The 19688-nt window shown below is 33.5% G+C and overlaps 1 protein-coding gene across 1 annotated transcript in view; it reads left to right on the top strand.

Annotated features, from left to right (window-relative positions):
- Window positions 1-6797: 6797 nt before the first annotated feature.
- Window positions 6798-19688, top strand: part of spri (Src homology 2 domain-containing protein sprint) — a 428719-nt gene continuing 415828 nt past the window's right edge. Inside the window, exon 1 of the mRNA XM_089642791.1 lies at window positions 6798-6941. Within this exon, the coding sequence (XP_089498917.1) occupies window positions 6820-6941 (122 nt within the window). The 5' untranslated portion in view covers window positions 6798-6819. The remainder of the gene's footprint in view (window positions 6942-19688) is intronic.

Here is a 19688-nt window from a genome sequence, read left to right as displayed (position 1 = left end):
CGTATTTTTTTTTTATTGTCTACGATTTTCGACTATATAATCTGTCAATCGATTCAACTTAGTTTATCTGTCTGCAGGAGGGGAAAAAAGCATCTGATTTAGGTTTTGATTTTACTTAAAAAGCCTTCAAGATTTTTATATTTATTTTAGGTAGCTTACAACTTTTCCAAAAATTATTAATTTTTATTTTATTGTGCTGATGATACAATTACACAATAATACATCCGTGTGCCAAATTCAGTTTTGATGAAACTGGGACGAAAGAGGTTAAAAGGTCGAGAGGGCCAGATCGACTTTAGATTGCACTGAAAAAACCCGTTACATTATTTAAATGCGGAGCGTTTCATCCCATATGAGCATATTATACCTATTATGAATTCAATTAAAAAATATATATTTTTGAGAATTGCAAACAAAAGCAAAACTTTACCTTACCCTTCTCATTTGCCACCTGCCATTCCCCAACCTAGGGATGGAATAGGTAAAGGTTTAATTCTGGCAGTTACATTGTCATAGAAAAATACGTTGTCATAGAAAAAATACACAAAAAAAAAAACGAAAAATTAATTCCTACGAAATAAATAATTATTTAAATAAGATTAAGTGGGAAAGAAGTGTCATGAGAATATACCGAAACATCACGAGAATATATGAGAAACGTCTAGAATATTTCGAATTAGAAATATTAAATGAACGTCGTGCCAAAAATTTCATTTTTTTTTCATAATTTAAATAACCATGTAGTATCTTCCCTCTTGACCACAATTGGAATCAATATCAATCATCGTCTACTAAGAATTCCGGAAACTTTCCATATTTTTATCCAAAGAACCAACTTTCTCCAAATCTCTTATGGGAAGGTTTGGCTTTATATCATCCACTGTTGTTGCAAGTTGCAAGATAGCTGGACAAATTTAACGATAGCCCCCAGAACTTTTGAATCTCTTGTTTTAATTTGACACCACTTGACTCAACCTTTATCGTCTCTTGTTTTATGTGTTTGAGTTTACTTTTTCGTTTTATTGTAATTTATTGTTTTCGTTGGGCACATTAATAATCTAAATAAAAAAAATCTGATTTGTCAAGAGTCAGGAAATATGCCCAAATCTTTGAATAGCTAGTTTCTCTCAAGTTCGCCACCACGACCGGTGCGCTACTGCTAGTTACTCCAAGAAAGCTAGATCGAAATAGGTATCTGTTCTACAGACTCAACACATCTACGTTTTGTCTGTGCATTGGAGATAGTCAATGATATTTTAATCAGACATTCCACATTTCTCTGCACAGTGTCGAGCAAGTAACCCAAGCTTTTTGGGACTCCTGTCCAGAAGTGGTCATCGAATTCAATCAATGTTTAATCTGTCTGCATTTTCTTAATTTTATAAGCTGACACGTACGAGTACTTAAGAAAAATCCTCAACAACTGAATGCATTTCTTTGTACTTGCATTTGTATGCAATCCACCTCCTGTTTATGCAGCTTAAAGACCTTTCAAAATACGAAATATGCAGTCAAGTTAACACCTTAGTTTGTGCAACGCGGGAACAGTTATACGCCGCGTGGGTATTTGCTGTATCTATAATGAAGGCAGTCTCAAATGAAATGCCAGAGATTGCATTATCAATAACGGAGGTGAATATTGAATGTTCTGCTTCTCGCTCAGTGCCAAAGTATTTCATAATAATTATGCAGTGATAGAATAAGATACACAGTTACCCGTGTTCATTTATGCTCTCCTGGTATTGAGAGTTTGTTATGGTAATTATGAATCGTAATAATATGTTGGAAGCACCTTAAAAATACTAGAATGGATATTGGGAACATTGTCGGCAGAGAACGTAATCATGATATACGAGTATATATACCAAAAGTTAAAAAGATCGTTTGAACTTCGTTGCAGCGGCAGTTTATCTCACCATCATCAATAAAGTCTCTCGAAACTATTTACAACACTGTTTTGTCATTATTATTAATTTTTCCAAGCACATTCTGGAATTGCTACTTTATCTATACCATCATCAGCCAATTCAGATCCACTATTTAATAAACTACCTTGAAATTTTCCACTTCTTGCTGTTGCACTCGTTGCAGTAGTTCTGTAAACAGAAGACTTGTAATGTTGATTACCCCGACTTGACAGTTCGCAACAGTCGAAACGCTCTCTGTCGGAATAAAAAGGTACTACTAAACACGGCTACCATCTTGACAGGATTTCACCAAACAAATAAACAAATAAATTTACAGACAGAAGAAATGCAAAGTGGTCGCTCTGCTCAGACAAATTATAGTGGTCAACTTTTTATAGCGCCGTTTGGTGATAAAATCACTTTGATTAGTGCTTTAAATTTTGTTAAAGTTGATAGCCTTTTCTAAAAGAAATGTTTTTTTTCGTTTTATTTCACAGTTGTTTCCCGACGTCAAACCAAAAGTAGGGCCATTCCAAGAATTTAATTGTTCTAAATGCATGTCTATGTCGTCAGGGTGTCTTTTGGTCAGCTGTTGGACTTCAAAAAAGACTGTGAAAAAGTCAGCATTCTTACTGCCACTTCATTTTTGGTATATTGTATATATATATAACTCTTCTACCCACGTGGGCAGAGTGGTTTCTTGTGTTGAAAACCCAGCATTCAGATTAAACTGGAGCAAACCGGAGTATGCACTGTTCTGGTTCGTGAAATCAATCCGTTTTTTGTGATTTAAAGAAAATACCTTTCCAGAACAGGAAGCCTAAAAGAATCAACATTCCTGATCCAATGTTTTTAAAAAAGGTTTTTCGTAAAAAGTCACAAACAAGAAGAAGAAATAAGGCCAATACTATTTTAGTTAAATAAAAACTGAGCATCTTTGTTGGTAAAATTGTTGAATCATGAATTATTTTATCATATCCATATATATTTTATCCAGTAGTCACAGTACGGCTACAGCTGATAAATAATTATGAAACAATATTCAATAAGATAACAATCTAAAATAATCAATGATTATCTTAATGGTAGTAGAAACGTGTACTTATCACTACTAATAATCCAAGCATAAGGGTACCGCACACTAACAAGGAAATGCATTCAGTCGAGACACGAACCAACAACGCCTTCTTTTGCCATTTATTTATTCAACAACAGTCTCGAAGACAGGGTGACATCTATTGACGACACAGATCTTTTGTTTGTCTACCCAAAACGTCAACACACTACACGACGCTGGTCGTGCTCAAATATTTATGCCAATTGGTTAATTTATTTGAGTTTATTGAACTATTGTGAGTTAGAGAACGCACTTCGAATAATTATTTGCAGTTGTCAATGTTTATAATGTAACTATAACCTGTTCAGGCACAAAATTAGTTTTATCATAATTTTACACGAGCACGAGCTATTTGCAAGATGCAATACAGTGTAATTGATGAACCTTTTCAAATGCGTTGTTCCAAACCAGAATTCTATTCCATTCTCGATATTTGAGTAAATCAATTCGTTGTTTCGTTGCCCGCCTATTAAAAAAGATACGTACTGCTATAATTTGTAATTACCTAATTAATTTCATGAAAACAAAATTTATACCAAGATTAAATTACTCGTTTCAAATTAAATTGATTTGTTTTGATCCCTGAATTGCCAATGATCAATTATTTTTAATCAATAATGAATATTAATCAATTACTTTTTATAGACCAGCGCTTCTCAAACCTTGAAACAGTGTCGCCCCAATAATATTTAATTAAACAGGTCTAGCCACAAATTGTTTTTTAAACGGATCTTGGCGTTGATAAAACTAAAAAAAATGGTTTTAATAATAATAATTAGATAATTTGTATAGAGCCGTTTTTTACGAAAAATCACCTCAAGGGCGATGTACAATTTATTAAGAGATCCTTGGAACTATCTAATTTTATTATTTACAAATAGATACAGAAAAACATACTTATCTGGCAGGTCACTTCGGATAAACACTCATTTATTACAAAATTTATGACTTTAAAAGGAGAAGTACAGTAAACACATACATTTTACATTTCAAAAGATCATCAGTGTCCTCTGACTTTTTACGAAGAAAGCGATGCTGGGAAATAATATGATATAAATGTACTTGTAATATTTTCTTTGTTGAGGACCAAATGATAACTTTTTAACTGAAATGTTTAGGTCAACTTAATTATTTTCAGTTTACATTATAATTTCGTCACTCCTGGACACACTGATACCTGGATTCCTACCACTATTCCCTTTTCTTTACCTTAACTTCCTTTGCTTCTTTTCCTTAAAAATGCCTTCCACACAGCGTTCCAAAGATGACAGGCCCGACGGTAAATTATTCTTCTTGGATCCTCTTGCGTGGTAGTAATAGCATGTAAAGAAAAATCTTTTCCGCTTCGAGCCATGTGATCCATGAAAATTACTTTGAGTGATAGATAAATAAATAATTGTAGACCTTTTTGGTATCAGCAAGTAAATTAAGATAATTTTAATATAGAAAAGATCATAATATAACGAAAGTCTTTAGATTTTCTAACGAATCGCAAGCAAAGTATGACTCGCGGCGGAATTTATAATCAGCACCTAAAAACTGCAGTCCCCTAGTCAAAGAGCAATGCACATGGAGAAACAAGAATATTGCTGATTTATTAAAAATCTCTTCAAATTGTTCGTAATCCGGTTAAAAACGGGACTGCAGGCCGTGTTACTGATAAACGTTTAGTTAATTCATAACAATATTGGAATACGTGTTCATGCACCTGCGTTTGTCTTAATAACACACAATAACGAAATGCGAAAATGTTAGGATTTTTGTGATCATTCGATGTTCCGACTTCGTGACAAAACATAGTTATTTTACTAAAAGTTTATCGGAATATCCATCAATTCATTAGTTATGAATTACTGAATTATGAATAATATGAAAGATTTTTAATAAATTAGCAATATAGTTCTTATCGGTACGTTTTCTCCGTGCATGCCACGAGCGGCTAGGAATCTAGTAGCTTTGGCTCTTGTTTAAGAAGCACTGAAATAGACATAGTCTGGATATTTGTCTTCAATAAACTTCCCAATTAGTACCAATCGGTTGTTATCATTCCAACTTCCAACAATGACTTCGACTGAGATCGATTTCGGAATGGATTGATGGCTTTTGTTTGAAAACTATGTCCTTTCTTCTGCTTCACTAGTTTTGGTGACATCATGTCCAGTATCAGTAAATTCATGAACTTCGATAATATAATATTAGGTATATTCATCTTCTTCTTTTGAATAGTGTGAATATGCTCCCAACCGTCCGGAGCCAGTGAGTACTACGGCATCCCCATTAGGGTATCTTGTGGGGCTAAAGGTAGCGAGGAGGAAAAGGAGATGGGAAAGAGGAAAGTGGGAGTAATTGGCTATTCAGATCTGGTCGCCAAACACGGCTAAAGCAATGTCAAGCAACACGGCCAAAGCCATTTCTGAACGGTGGTCTTACACTAGTGCGATACTGAGAGTATCTTCCTCTCTGGAACGTGCCGCAAGTATTCTATATATTATTTTAAACGAATATAACACAAATTAATCAAATAAAATTTACATTCGCACGCTGGATTTTGAACCTGCGACTTTCGGAATGCTAGGCGGGAGCCTTACCTTCGACGACTGAGGCGGTTGTAGGGTATATTAAGTATATATCTATACATATAAATACTATACAGTTTTGGGTACGGGTAGTTCCGGATAAAGTACCTATTCATCGACCACTTTTATTTTTTTTTTAATTCTGCTCAACCCTCCTATTGAAAACATCAAAAGAAAATTTAGAAAACAACTCTCGTACCGCTATAATAATCACCAATTTAATCCAATTGCTCTGTATAAACTTAGAAAAATCTTTGATGTTTTATACCTTTACTAAATTGTTAACCGCCTTTTTGATTCATTATGTCTCTATAGGATTGCATTTCATTATCCTAAACGCCTCACAAGATCTACACCACATTGTGAAAATGCGTAAAATTCATGGGACCTATCTGCAAAACAGTACCTTACGAGATGTAGACATTTTCAACTGTACCTTGAAAACATGTTATCAAGGATAACAAATTATTATGAGCAATAGTCGCCTGAAGTATCACTACTTCAGGCGACTAATTATTGCTTATAATAAGGAAATATTGTTTATTTCTGTTATTTTTATTTGTAATGCAGTTTGTATAAACTGATTATTTAATGGAACAGAATTTTACTCATAGTTTGACATGATATTTTTTCGATTGAATGCAGAGTAGTGGCACTTCATGTCTAAGTCGAGGTATTATCATAATTTAGAATTAGGCAAACCAGTGAAGACTATCATTCGTACACGGGACCAGAAGATAATATTATCTTTTAATATTTTTATAATCTTTTTAAAAAGCATCTACTACCTATTATGTAATTAGGTATCATGTAGCTACACTATGACATACATAATTGCCGGTATCTAATCGACGCAACGTACTCAGAATTTTGTTGTACAACACACTGCCAATCTTTTTACTGAGAATGCTGAGAACATCCTGATAACGACAGTGGTAGGTATCCATTAATGCAATTAGATAACAAAACAACTATTTTCAGTCAGTAATCACTAATCACTAATCAGTATCGAAATGGCTACCTACGTACTTCGTTTTAAATCAATACGATACTTTTATAACTATATTCTAAAATTTCAGCTGCACATATTTGTGTGTCCTTTAGTGTAAAAAGTGTTGTGATCATAAATTGAAGCGAACAACAAATAATTTGAGTGAAATGATAATGGGTTTTGTGTCTGCGAGTGTTTAAGTGTATGGAAGTGTGCAAAGATAGCAACATGGCGATGCTGATCACCAGATACACGGCCATCTTGTTGGAGAGCAGCAGAAGACCGGGAAGCAGGACTTTTGGAGAACAGGAACCGAGGAGACGAAGGTTCTCGTCAACCAGCAGTGAAAGGTAGTTTGTTTATTTTATTAATTAACGTTATAATATGGATGTATTTTCTGTAGAACATTGGGCATGACTTCCCTGATAACTTATTGAATCGACAGCTAGGTAAAGAAACCCACATTGAATTATTTTTGTTTCAGTATTTCAAGCAAGTTATAGTGTTTTTTCTATCGCCGTACTGAGGAAGAATAAAAATATGGATGTTTTATCCGAGACACTATCTAGTTTACAACCCAATTCATTAAAACTTTGTGATCATTTAAATATGTAGCTGCCAAAAATATGGAAAAAAAATTAGTTGCCAAGATGATATTGTTAATTCTGAATTTGCTGAGATTGACAAATGTGACGTTTTATAACTAGATCCCAATGGTCGAGTGGTTAAGACCTTACCCTGTAAAATCCTGGGTTCGATTCCTTGTTGGGACCGTTATCTTTTTTATTTTCTGTGTCTTCTCCTGTTTCTTGTTTTGTTTAGATTTTTTAGTATTTTTTTTTTAATTTTTAAAAGAAAGACAAACATTCCCAGGTTACGAATAACCCAAAAATGTTTTGAAATCTCCTACTACCACCACAGAAAGCCGAAAATGTTGCTTGTGTTGTGATGGAGGACTTAGCCAGCCGAGGAATCGAACTCGCGACGCTCGGGTGAGACCCAAGCGCTATGCCCACTCAACCACTGACCGGTCTATCTATAATAATTTTATTCTGGGTTACATGCACTCCAAGGGTTGTGCGATACAATGAAATTCAGATTGACATAACATAACTTACTTTAAAAAAGTAGGAAATAAATAAAATTATACAACGGATGTAAATAAAAGAAAAAACAGTATAAGTATATAGTAGATACCATTAAATGAATATTTTGATATCAAGGTGGTAGATACGCAAGTAAAACACAGATATGTAGATTGTAGATTGTAGATGCAGCAGGACCACCGACGCGAAAGGATGCAGCTCAAAGATGAAAAAATGAAATATTTACATTCAGTCAATCATAATGGCATAATAGAGTAAAACGTAAGAATTTTTCCTCATAAAACACAATAATGTAACGTAAAATCAGTCTTGTAGATATAACGATCAGTTGGAAATAGTAATAAGGCCAAATGAGCCGCAGTACTAGTTAGTTAGAAACATAAAAGTGTATTGTTATAAGCCCTAGCTAGTTAGAGGTTTACGAAAGAATCCATAAAATAAATAAAAAAATTAAATTTCGAAAAATTCTCAAGAAATATTTGCAAATTTTATAGGGAAATGTTTGTTAGATGACAGGCGGATATTGATTTTAAATTGACTATTTAACTCAATTAAACATTGTATCTTTTTCAACCGTTTGATATTTTGAACATTATCATAGTGAATACTCCCAAGTATTTTAATTTCTTATTGTAATTTCGTATTTATGCCTTACACTTAATTATAAATGTTTGCATAAAATTGTGTTTTTAAGCAGTCATTGGTTTTAGGTTTGTGTTTTTATGATTACAAAAACGGTAAATTTTCTTATGCCATGCTCTTATTAAATTGGTTTCTCTGCTGAGGATCGTGACCCCTACTGCTATTTGCGTGGTGGACAAGTTTCCTCCACTCCTCGCGGTTCTGCGGATAGTTGAAAGCTTATTGTGAATGCCTAGCTCTTCGAGAATCCTGAGAAATTTCTCCAGCACCACATTTTAAGAGCAGTGCATCCACTTCCTTTCGATGGCTCTAACTGTCTGTTTCAATAAAGAAATATGGGGAAGATCAGCGTCGGGACGAGCCTTATCTTAGTGCCATACTAAATAGTTTAATAATTTATTCTATGGTAAATATAACTTATTTTCTGACCTTCTCAGGGTCAACAAACGTGACGGTTTTAATCAAAGTATAATTTAAATTCACCTGACCCTAAATACTAATAATAATAAATAATTATACAGGCAGGCATCAAGGGCGCTTCCGCCATAACTAATTCCAGGGCCCATTATAACTTTAAACACGATCTCACCTGGTCACGTGACCATCGTCGCTCCCTCGACAGGGAGGCCGGAAACTTTATCTCGAGTACGTGACATTAGCAGATTGGTCCAATTCCTCTCGGAGATCACCAGGCGTTCCGCAAGGTTTTGATTTGGGACCCTTTTTAATGGATATATATTGATGCCATACATGTTTTTGTGCCTAAAGAACTTCAAAGAATTCGGGTTACCTTTCCCAAATTGGCTTTGATTCCTTAAAAAAATTAAATTAAGTTGAAATGCTAGAATATAAATAACTATAAAACACGGTATAACTCTACACTCAGTCGTGTCGAGTTTATAAATGAATGCCAAAAAACTAAAGAAGCTAACTGAAATTATTACAAATCGAAACATTTTGTTTCTTGCTTATACTTAGATTAGAGGTAGTTTGAAGAAGATCATTAGAAAAACTGTTAATTTTTTAAAGAAAAAATACTTATTTCGGTTGCATTTGTTGTCATTTTCAAAGCTGGAACTGATTGCTAATACAGATTGTTCAGTAGGTTCCTACCTACCTATTTATAGTCACATTCAAAAAAATATTTAAAATAATGATTCTGTATTTGAAAGGTGGGTTTATTTTATTTAAATTTTTGACAGATATCGTGATTTTAAAGTTAAGGTAATGGCAAATTTCAGAACGTCTCTCAAATCATATGTCAGCAAAAATATAACTATATTGCAAAGAAAATTGACAATATTTAGTCAACGATTCTGATGCATATTTTTTACACACACCTCCAGCATCGCAAATGTCACAATAATAATCCTGTGGAAAATTACAGGATATTATTATCACGTATTAATGTTTCTTAAAATACGGATTTTAATTATTAAATGGGGAGGGGGGTTAGGTTTTATTGGGTTAGATGACACAAGTTTGATTGAGATACTCCGCCAGCAAAATCCCCTTAGATCCCTTACTTTAAAATATTTCTTCTGTGTTGTGACCTCTTTGTAACATTCTACTAACTTTGAAAACCGCTGCCTTGATCCTTAGATCCTTGCCAAGTGGCCTTGAGTTCGAAGGTGCTCGGAAGCACTCTGAAAAGCCTTCGCCAGTGGCTACATTTGAACCATCTGAGATCTCAACATGTGACAGTGTTCACAGTTCACGAGGGGTTTTGAAGTAGGTATTGTTTGTTAATTTAGAATTGTTACTTGGTTATACCAAAAAGTGGGGTTATGTCAATTTAATAAGAGAACTGGGCCATTTTAAAAATATAAAATAAATGTTATGTGAAATGTGCTGTGCATGTCAACTTCTTGATAAAATATTAGTCATTCAGTATATATCGAGAACACGTGTTCTTTTCCTTATACATATCACGACGGAATGCGTCTATATCAGTATGTCAATATCAGTATTTGTATGAATACGTGATCCGTCGTCCTTCAACATTAAACATTCGCTTTTGACTGATACTTTGTTTTTAAACTTAACTCTTTAATTTCATTTGTTATATGCCTGCAGTCCCATTTTTTATCAGAAAACGAATAATTTTACCACTTTTTAAAAATAAATTAACAGTATTTCATATCAGTAAGTTTTCTCCGTGTGGTTTGTAGTGTTTAATGTTCTCTGTCCTGCAAGAAACTAACCTAATTTTAATTCAGAAAGAGCGATTAATCTACTTATAATTGACAGTTCAATTTTGTTTTGCCTTCTCAGAATAAAGAGTCAAAGTTCACCCTTCGTTACGGCGGACGTCGTATAGATTTATTTAACAAATGTACGAAATTTTACGTATAGAGGTACATGGAGGATACGATATTGACATAGATGTAGGGTCAGTTAGCGATATTTGCGAGCACGGTCAGAATACGTTTCCGACAGTCGGTAGACAAAAGCTGCTACTTTTAGTGCGGCCTCCAGGGTGTCGAATAAGCAAAAAAAATTATAAAATGTCGTTCGTTGTGCATCATAACTGGCTTATTGAACTGGAAATCGTATTTGCGGTCCATAGGCTTAATTAATTAATTTATGAGCGTGTCCTGGTTCTAGCCTGGAAAAACAATAGTTGTCAATTGTGAAGAAGAACTTATTAACTCCCTTTTTAGTGTCAAAAAGTACATGCGGACTGCCAATGCACTTTATTTCAATTAAGTTATTATTTCAATTGTACTTTTTTTAATTTATTAGTAGGTATTTTAAACTTTTACGTTGCCGTCCGACGTTTAGGAATGTCAATAAATAGAAAATACCTCCTGTGTAATTCTAATTTATTGCATTATCAAAATCAGTCTGGCTATCAACAGCGCGATCGTGCTCGGGGATCATCGGTTATTACGCCTGTCGATCCGATATTGTAAACTTATCGATTTCACTGTGACCCGCTGGAAGTGAGATGAACTAATCAGGTGATTTTATTATCGGGTCATTCGTACTTTTGGCATTTCTTAAAATGGAAATCAATAACTGGTTACTAACACACCAATTAAAATTTATAGTTGCAAGACTTTTGTGAACTTTTTCATAAAACTTTTAATTAGGGCCAGCGGTAGTTAATTTTCAACCTAGGGCACTTAAAATTAAAAATAAATATAAATTTATAGAAATATAAATATCTAAATTTTTAGATATACGTCAAAAAAAATTATACAGATGTTTCTATCAATTCACCGATATTGAAAATTGTAGTCCTAAAAGGTTGCGTAATTTGGCACAACCGGTAATAATTTAAGTACGTTCACAATTCACGCCTTGTTTACAGGTTCAACGTTCGACTTATAGAATAGTAGATGAACAGTAAGCTAAGAAAATAAACGGGAAAGATCAACAAAAGAATCTGTTTACGTGTTTACTTGTGTATCCATTCACTGTAAACAGTTTTCTTCAAATATCACGATTTTAGTTTCTAACCAATCCCATCTAGACCTGACATTTTTTCCGTAAAAAGACGGCTTCTGTTAAAACCTGCTAGGTATAATATCTTTGACGAAAACCACCTAAAATAACTTTTTGGAGGTTTTTGGTGAACCAATTTTAGGGTTTTTTCTTACACAAAAAGTTATGTTCAATCAAAAGGGTAGGAAATTGGCCATATTGAAAATAGATTTTTGCTAAGAAAAATACACACTATAAACATGTTTTATGATGAGGCGCAACATAGCAAAAACTTGTAAATACAGTGCAGATTTTTTTTTTGTTTTCTTTAACCGATTGTAAAAATATGCGCTAGGAATTAATTTGGTCCCCAATCCCTTGCTTTAAGTTTTCATCGTTTTTTTATCAAATACATTTATGCATTTGGTGGAAAGCCATCACTATGGAGGTAGTTTGATATTAAATGTCAGTAATTATGTAATTTTAATAATGAGTTTATTATCACAAAACAAAACCTTTTTTTTCATTCCTATCTTAGACAATATATTCCCTTTCACCGTCCCTTCCATCTCCCCCCCACTCTTCACCAATCCCTGGTCACGCTTTCACCCCCCACCCCACTTCAACACTTAATAATATATTATGTTCACCCATATTTTGTAATGTTAAGTTAGCATATTTAACCCTGAGGAAAGAACGGTTGTACCGAAATAGTAAATTGTTACATTTTATTTAAATAATTATGGTTTTGTGTAAACCACATTATTTTTTATTATCATTTAAAAGTGCTAAACTGCTTTTGTAGTTTGTCAGCAGGTACACATTGACAAACTTTTTAAATAATAACATAGTGGATTAAAAATGTATGTAAAATAAGTATAATACTTTTTTTTATTTTTTTTTTTATTGCCGGTAACCCGGGCGTTTATTGACATCAATATTTGTTTACAAATTATGTGCGCTACCCGACTCACTAGACAATACTGTTCGTACAATTGTTATAAATAGTTTAATAATTTACAGTTACATTTAGATCTTGGTATTAATAAAGAAGAATTTAATATGTATTTGATTTTTATCACAGTGGATCTAAAATATGTCTCTATAAGTCCGTGATATGAAGCAGTTGCCCGGAGAGAGGACAAACCCATAATTCAAATATTAATGTTTGCTACAGAACATTAATGTCTAATCTAAAACTATCGCTACTTGGAGTACTTAGTATTCTACTACCCGGAGAATGATTAATAATATTCTTATACTTTTAGATTCCTGAATAACTTCATAGACTGTCCTCAAATGTTAAGTACTATAAATATCCGTGCCCCTTTTAAATCTACTAGACTCCACCATATTTTCCACTGCGACAATCATAACAAAAACTAGTTATGTAACTCATCTCTAGTACGTTTTCACCGAACCACCAATACCTACCTTTACCTACCAATACCTGTACCTTTACCTACCTTTTCGATATAATATTCAAAAACTCTCCGTCCTGCAAAAAGAAAATATAATTAGCCCTGTATCTGATATGTATTTCTTAATTTTTTTTTAGTTTCTACTCTCCTTTTTATAATCTCAAGTAACTAATGTACCTAAAGTAATTATTGTTAGAAATATTGTATTAAGTTTGAAAAAACCCTGGGGGCAACAACAGCTATAGACATGTGACTATGTAATGTCTAAATTTAACTATTTATTATTGCTTCAATATTTCACATTACACATATGATGCAATAGTCTCACTAGATCCAGGTAGTTGATATTAAAGGTACATTCTTGACTTATCGAAGCGATAGTGAAGCGTACCTAATCAAAATCCTTTTAATGAATCGGAAAATATTGCATAAGTTTTATAAACTTAGAAAATACAGGTATTTGGTGAACCTGGGGGCAAGGAGAACATAAAATGATAGAGTAATATCCTTCCAATTTTCTTGTGAAACCTTCCTGAAACACTTCCCTCTGCTAAGCCGCCGTTATCTCATTGAGTTAAGAGTCTGAGTGCGAGGTCAAGACTTTGCAGAGTGATCTCAATCTATTGCTTTTAATTGGGTCACGTACTCGACATAAACCAACTACCCTTAGCCGGAGGTTCACCAAGTGGCAAGGGATGGAAAATACCAAACGATATAAGCCTTTGAAATGATACAGAAATATTGCGTTTTACTTTTTGCGAAATGTTTTTCCAAATTCTCAAATTAAGTCTAGCATGACCTAGACGAGTGTGAGCAAAGGCGGTCGCAATATTGGTTTTGTTTGCACTTCTACTATTATTTTTTTGTTTTGTTTTTAGGAACTGTCTCTAATAGGAGCGCGGTATGTGAATAGGGCCATTGGAGTTCAGTAAATTTAATTGAATTTTCTCATTTTATTTCTAAGGCTATGAGGATTTTCTTCTTCCTGTCTCTGTTAGATGTTATTTTCATTTTATATGTAATCCATCAAGAGTTCCATCTGCCTGGAGCCAGTGGAACAAAGTCGGCCCCAATTTTTATATTAAAAAAGGATAATTTAAAATTATTTTTATTTACTTATTAATAATTAAAATACTTTCAATATAACAGTCCCCATCACTAGGGATTTCTGTTTTGAGGCGGACTGTGGGTTGTTGTGTTGGTGGTAGGTCATACGTTTTTAGATTTCCTCATCTTCACGTTTGTTGACCTCAACTTCATATTTTTTTATTATGTTACAGTCTTTGATCACCTCATATTTATGTTTATATACTCTGCTACTGTTCTTGATTACTTCATCATCATTTTTGTAGACCTGAACTATATTTTTAAAAAGAAAGAAATACATTCCAGGGTTACTAATTACCTGATATTTTAAAATCTCCTATTCAGTTTCAGTGCCGGCAACCCGGGCGTTTATTTAAGGTTGGTTCTGTACAGATGTTTTTTTTTCATTACCCTCCTCACTAGACATAGTCTGTTCTGAGGCTGGTAATTAACAATTTACATATAAACCAAATGTTTAGAAAAAATAGTAAAATAAAAATAATAGGAAAAAATAGAAGTAAAAAAATTAGTAATATAAAAATAAGTGTAGTACTATATGTGTTGAAGAATTATGTATAAAATATGAAATGAGTATTTCGTATTATAATTAATTGTAAAATTTTGTAATTTTGTTAGAATTTGTGTGCAGTATGGTTTGTAAAATGCATTAGATGTTTAGAATATTTCTAATATCTGTTCTTTGTTTTACCATCAACCAGTTTACAAACCTTTTGAACACCCAATTCAAATTATTTGGTAAGACGTAAGTTTTAGTTTGGGTTAGGAACATGTTGAATATGTGAGGAGCCAGGTAAGATTCATGTCTTTTAGTGAAATTTGATTTGATATACGGTACTTGTAATTTGTAATTGTTTGTGTGTAATTGCTCTCGTGTTTTGCGAGTGAGTTATGTGATGTGGTAATTTTTTAATGCAGTTTTTGTAGATGATCTTCTTTACGAACAGTTTATTTATGTCTAATAAGTTATTTTCAATCATTAGCTGTTCTGTCGGATGTTGATAAGGCTTTCTAAACATAATTCGAATTATTGATTTATGATTAATTTTAAGGGATTTGAGATGAGTGTCTGCTGCTACTCCCCATACTGAAATACCATACATTAGAATACTTTGACAAAGTGCAAAGTATATATTTTTTAGCTGATTTAATGACATAATATTTCGTATTGTTTTGAAGACGTATGATAGTTTCCGGATTTTTTTTATTATTAGGTTAATTTGGAGATCCCATTTTAGATTATGGTCAACAGTTAAGCCGAGATATTTGATATTATCCGCATAATCTATTTTGTCACAAGTACAGCGTGTGTTATTTGTGGAAGTATTGGTGCAGGGGTGAAGATGTAATTGTGGGCGACTATCTGGCTGACCAGCTTTTGTTTTACTAAAAGTCATGTATTTTGTTTTAGAAATGTTGAGTGTAAGAAGATTATTCATTAGCCATTTATTTATTTCAGTCATCCCTGCTTCTGTGTTTTTGTAGACCTTTTCCCATGATTGTGCTTTGAATAAAATACAGTGTCATCTGCGTAACTGATTACTTTGTACTCTATTTTTCCAAGGTTTATCTCAGTTGGACTATTTATGTAGATGAGAAAAAGTATGGGGTTCTACGAATTATGAATTATGGAGTTCTACGAATTAAACACAAAAACAATAAATAAAAAAAAATAAAAAAAAAATAATAAAAAAAAAAATAAATAAAAATAAAAAATAAAAAAAGTATGGGACCCAAGACGCTGCCTTGCGGTACTTCATACCTGTTACCTACCTTGTCACTTTCGTGTTTATTGATTTTTACTATTTGTTGTCTATTTTTAATGTAGTTGATGAACCATTTTAGTGGTGGACCGGTTATGCCGATATTTTTGAGTTTTTGTTGTAGTAATTTATGTGAGATGGTGTCGAAAGCTTTTACCAGGTCTAAGAAAACCCCTACCACCTTTGACCTGCCATCTAAGTTTTTGACTATGTAAGTAGTTAGTTCCGATAAGGCGTCTTCCGTTCCCATTTTCGCTCGAAACCCGAATTGGCTGTTTGAGATCAGTTTGTGTTTATCAAGGTATGCGAGCAATCTTTTATTCATAGTTTTTTCTAGTAGTTTGGATAGTGAATTTAGCAAAGTGATAGGTCTGTAATTTAAAATCATAGTTTTGCCTCCCGATTATTACCACCACAGTAAACGGGAAATGTTGCTTGTATCGTGACGGAGGACTTAACCAGCCGAGGAATCAAACTCTCGATGCCTGGGTGGGATCCAAAACAGATGCCAACTCAGCCACTGACCGGTCATGCTGGTCACTCACTGTCGATTCATGTTTATTGATTCTGTTACTGTTGTTGATTACCTCATTTTCATGCTTTAGGAATGTTGTTGGGCTGAAGGAATTGGTGGTGGCGTATTACAGGGAAAGAGGAAGGTCGGTATTTGCCTCACTATTCAGATCTGGTAATTTAATACAACTTAATACATTCTAAAACTATCCAATTTTATTGGTGGTCTTTCACAAGGGTGACACAGAACACAGCCCACATCTCGTATTAACCAAAAATCCTCTTTAAAATATCCGTACAAATTTAATATGTTTTTATCATTCATCTATATATTACCTTGGTCTGCGGTGGAAATCATCCACCAAATATCCGTAAATACGAGTGGAACGTACAAGATATTTATGATCTGCTTTACGATGTTTATGTAAACTTCTCTTCGCGAAAAGTTACTGAGAATTTTACCGCGTAATATTGATTAAGTCTATCAAAGTAATATCTTTATTGCTTAAGTTTCTGAGAAGAAGACTTAAGTTACTTAACTTAAATACTAAAGCACATTTCGAAAATTTACGTTTCAATTCTGTTTATTGGTTTGAATGGATTGGTGCTGGTTTTGCGGGGTTTATTGGATTCTTAAAAGCCCGAAAATATAGAAGTCGCCTGGGGATTAACTTTTGCAATATTCAGGACTTTCATTACGTTATTCACGTGTTCTGGCCTCGTCAAAGTACATCCACAGTGAAATTACCTTGGTTGGTGTGAATTACCGCAATGGGATTTATTTCAGTAGTTTTGGATCACTAAGATTGGTATTAAATAACAAAACCGTCAAAATAATACGAATCTGCGCACACGAAGAAAAATGAGTATTGCGTATTTATTAAAATCCGCTTAGCGGTATTGCAGGCCGTTTCGTATTAAACTTTTAGTACATCCTAATATATCTGAACACGTTTTTATTCACCCGATAATATACAATGACGAAATGCGAAAATATAATAATTTTTATGTACACATGTTCAAAATATGCGAGTTTGCGCGCACGGAGATAAACGAGTATTGTTGTTTTATTAATATCCGGTTAAACACGGTATTGCAGGCCGTTTCCTATTAAATTTTTGGCACATTCCTAATATACATAGGAACACGTGTTCATTCATCTGCATTTGTCCTGATAATATACAAAGACGTTGTATGAACATGTGTTGCGACATCGCGATAAAACCCTCGTGTTTTCCTGAAAGTTTTTTAGGAAACCTATCAATTCATTCATTATAGGCCTGTAATCCCGTTTTTAACCGGATTACAAATTATTTGAAGAGATTCTTAATAAATTAGCAATATTTTATATCAGTTATATCCGTGCACCTGACAAAAAATCGTAGCTTTTCATTTTTTCCCGAACCAAAAGAAAACACACTACTATCTAAAATATTGTGAAAAAATACATGTTTTTTCTGAAGTAGCAAAAATAGTGGGTTATGACATCGTGAAATTTTCACATTTTTTTCAGTGTGAAATTTATAGTTTCTATCTGGACCCTAGTACCTACACTCCGTTATAATTATAATAATAATAATTATTATTAAATATTTGAATGATACCTCCATACTTTGGGAATAAAGGAAATAGTCGTGGGTTCAATTCCTAGATGCGAACGAATCTTTTTTGATGGTGTGTGTTTCAAATTTTCTTTTGAGAGTTGCTAATATTGTCTTCAATGATTATGGAAAATAGTGTTGATATTTTGCTCTGTTGTAGAATGATTTTCCTACACTATTCATTCATTCTTCTCTATTAGAGGGATTCTGACACTTGAAACACACCTTTCAAATACATCGACTATTTTTCCCTCTCTGGTAGGTATTTAATCACCTTAGTATCACGTCCTATATATTTAATTATCGGATGTGATCTTTAAGACCCCAGCAATTTTACGCGATCTCACATCTATAAATAGTCCATAAACAGCCCAGTTCGAATAAAATGACTTTGTTTGAATACCACTTTATTAAATATAAAAATAAAAATATAAACCAACCGTCTTCGGTTCAGCTCGAACCTTCCTCAAGGTTTCATACAAACATACTTTGATTATTTTAGAATTACAGTGCATAGGAAACATAAAAGAGACTGAGCGAACATCTACTTTGGAGGGGAGGGGGCGAGGGGGAGTAATTAAGGTTGAAAGAAGAGTATTAGTAAATGAACGGTAATTATATTGGTAAACCATAGACAGTGCATTATAGGCAAACCATTATTAGGGCAGGTTATGTCAATTTAAACACACCTACTTTAATTGTCTCTTTATTATCATTTTCCTTTACTGTTCATAAATGTCTAATGTTGTTATAATAGTATTTTTGTTTATATTCTTGTAATGTTTTTGGTTAAATAAAAAAGTAAGAGAGACAGATAGAGCTGAGTGTAGGGAAGGAGAAAGGGAACATGTCTAAAATTAGGCTACTCGATAAATCTAATTGTTCATTTAATAAATTGATTTTATTTTTTCCAAGTTTATTTTTGGTTTTTGTTTTCATCACATTCCTATGAAATATATCACCCGTACCCTGTACCCGGAGATTTATTTCTCATTCATAAGCTTTTGAAATTCTCCAATCGATTCCTCATGCCGAAAGCCATATGCAACAGAACCCAACATGAATTCTCTGTCCACGACACAACAAGAAGCGATAAAGGTGAATGTCTCCACCAGAACTCGAAGTCGCGTCGTAAGCTGCCAATAAAATACAATAACGTTAAGTGGTATCCGAGGCGTAACACTCTTCGCTCTTCTGGTAGCCCGATCCTTGAACGATCAGAACTTAATGGCTTCATACAGGTACTTTTTTGACTTGAAGTATCTAGAGTTTGCAATTCCGAAAAATCTAATCCCACAATTCCGAATCCCGAGGGATTTCAGCCATATTTAATCCCTCGGAGTTTTCGGGATATGCGGGCTTGAAAAATACTATATTTACACCAAAAACATGCTACTTTGATGTGCATGTGCTTGCGAATCACTCTTCAATCTTCTTAATATACTTAATATACGCGTTCAAAATAATTTATTTTTAAATGTAGTAAAGTGCAAAACCTTGACTTTCTTCAGAAACAAA

This window comes from Hesperophylax consimilis, chromosome 18 (assembly GCF_061612785.1).
Source record: "Hesperophylax consimilis isolate HC1 chromosome 18, BYU_Hcon_1.0, whole genome shotgun sequence".
Lineage (NCBI taxonomy): Eukaryota > Metazoa > Arthropoda > Insecta > Trichoptera > Limnephilidae > Hesperophylax > Hesperophylax consimilis.
The sequence above is the reverse complement of the archived record's forward strand: the minus strand, read 5'-3'. Positions and strand labels throughout refer to the sequence as shown.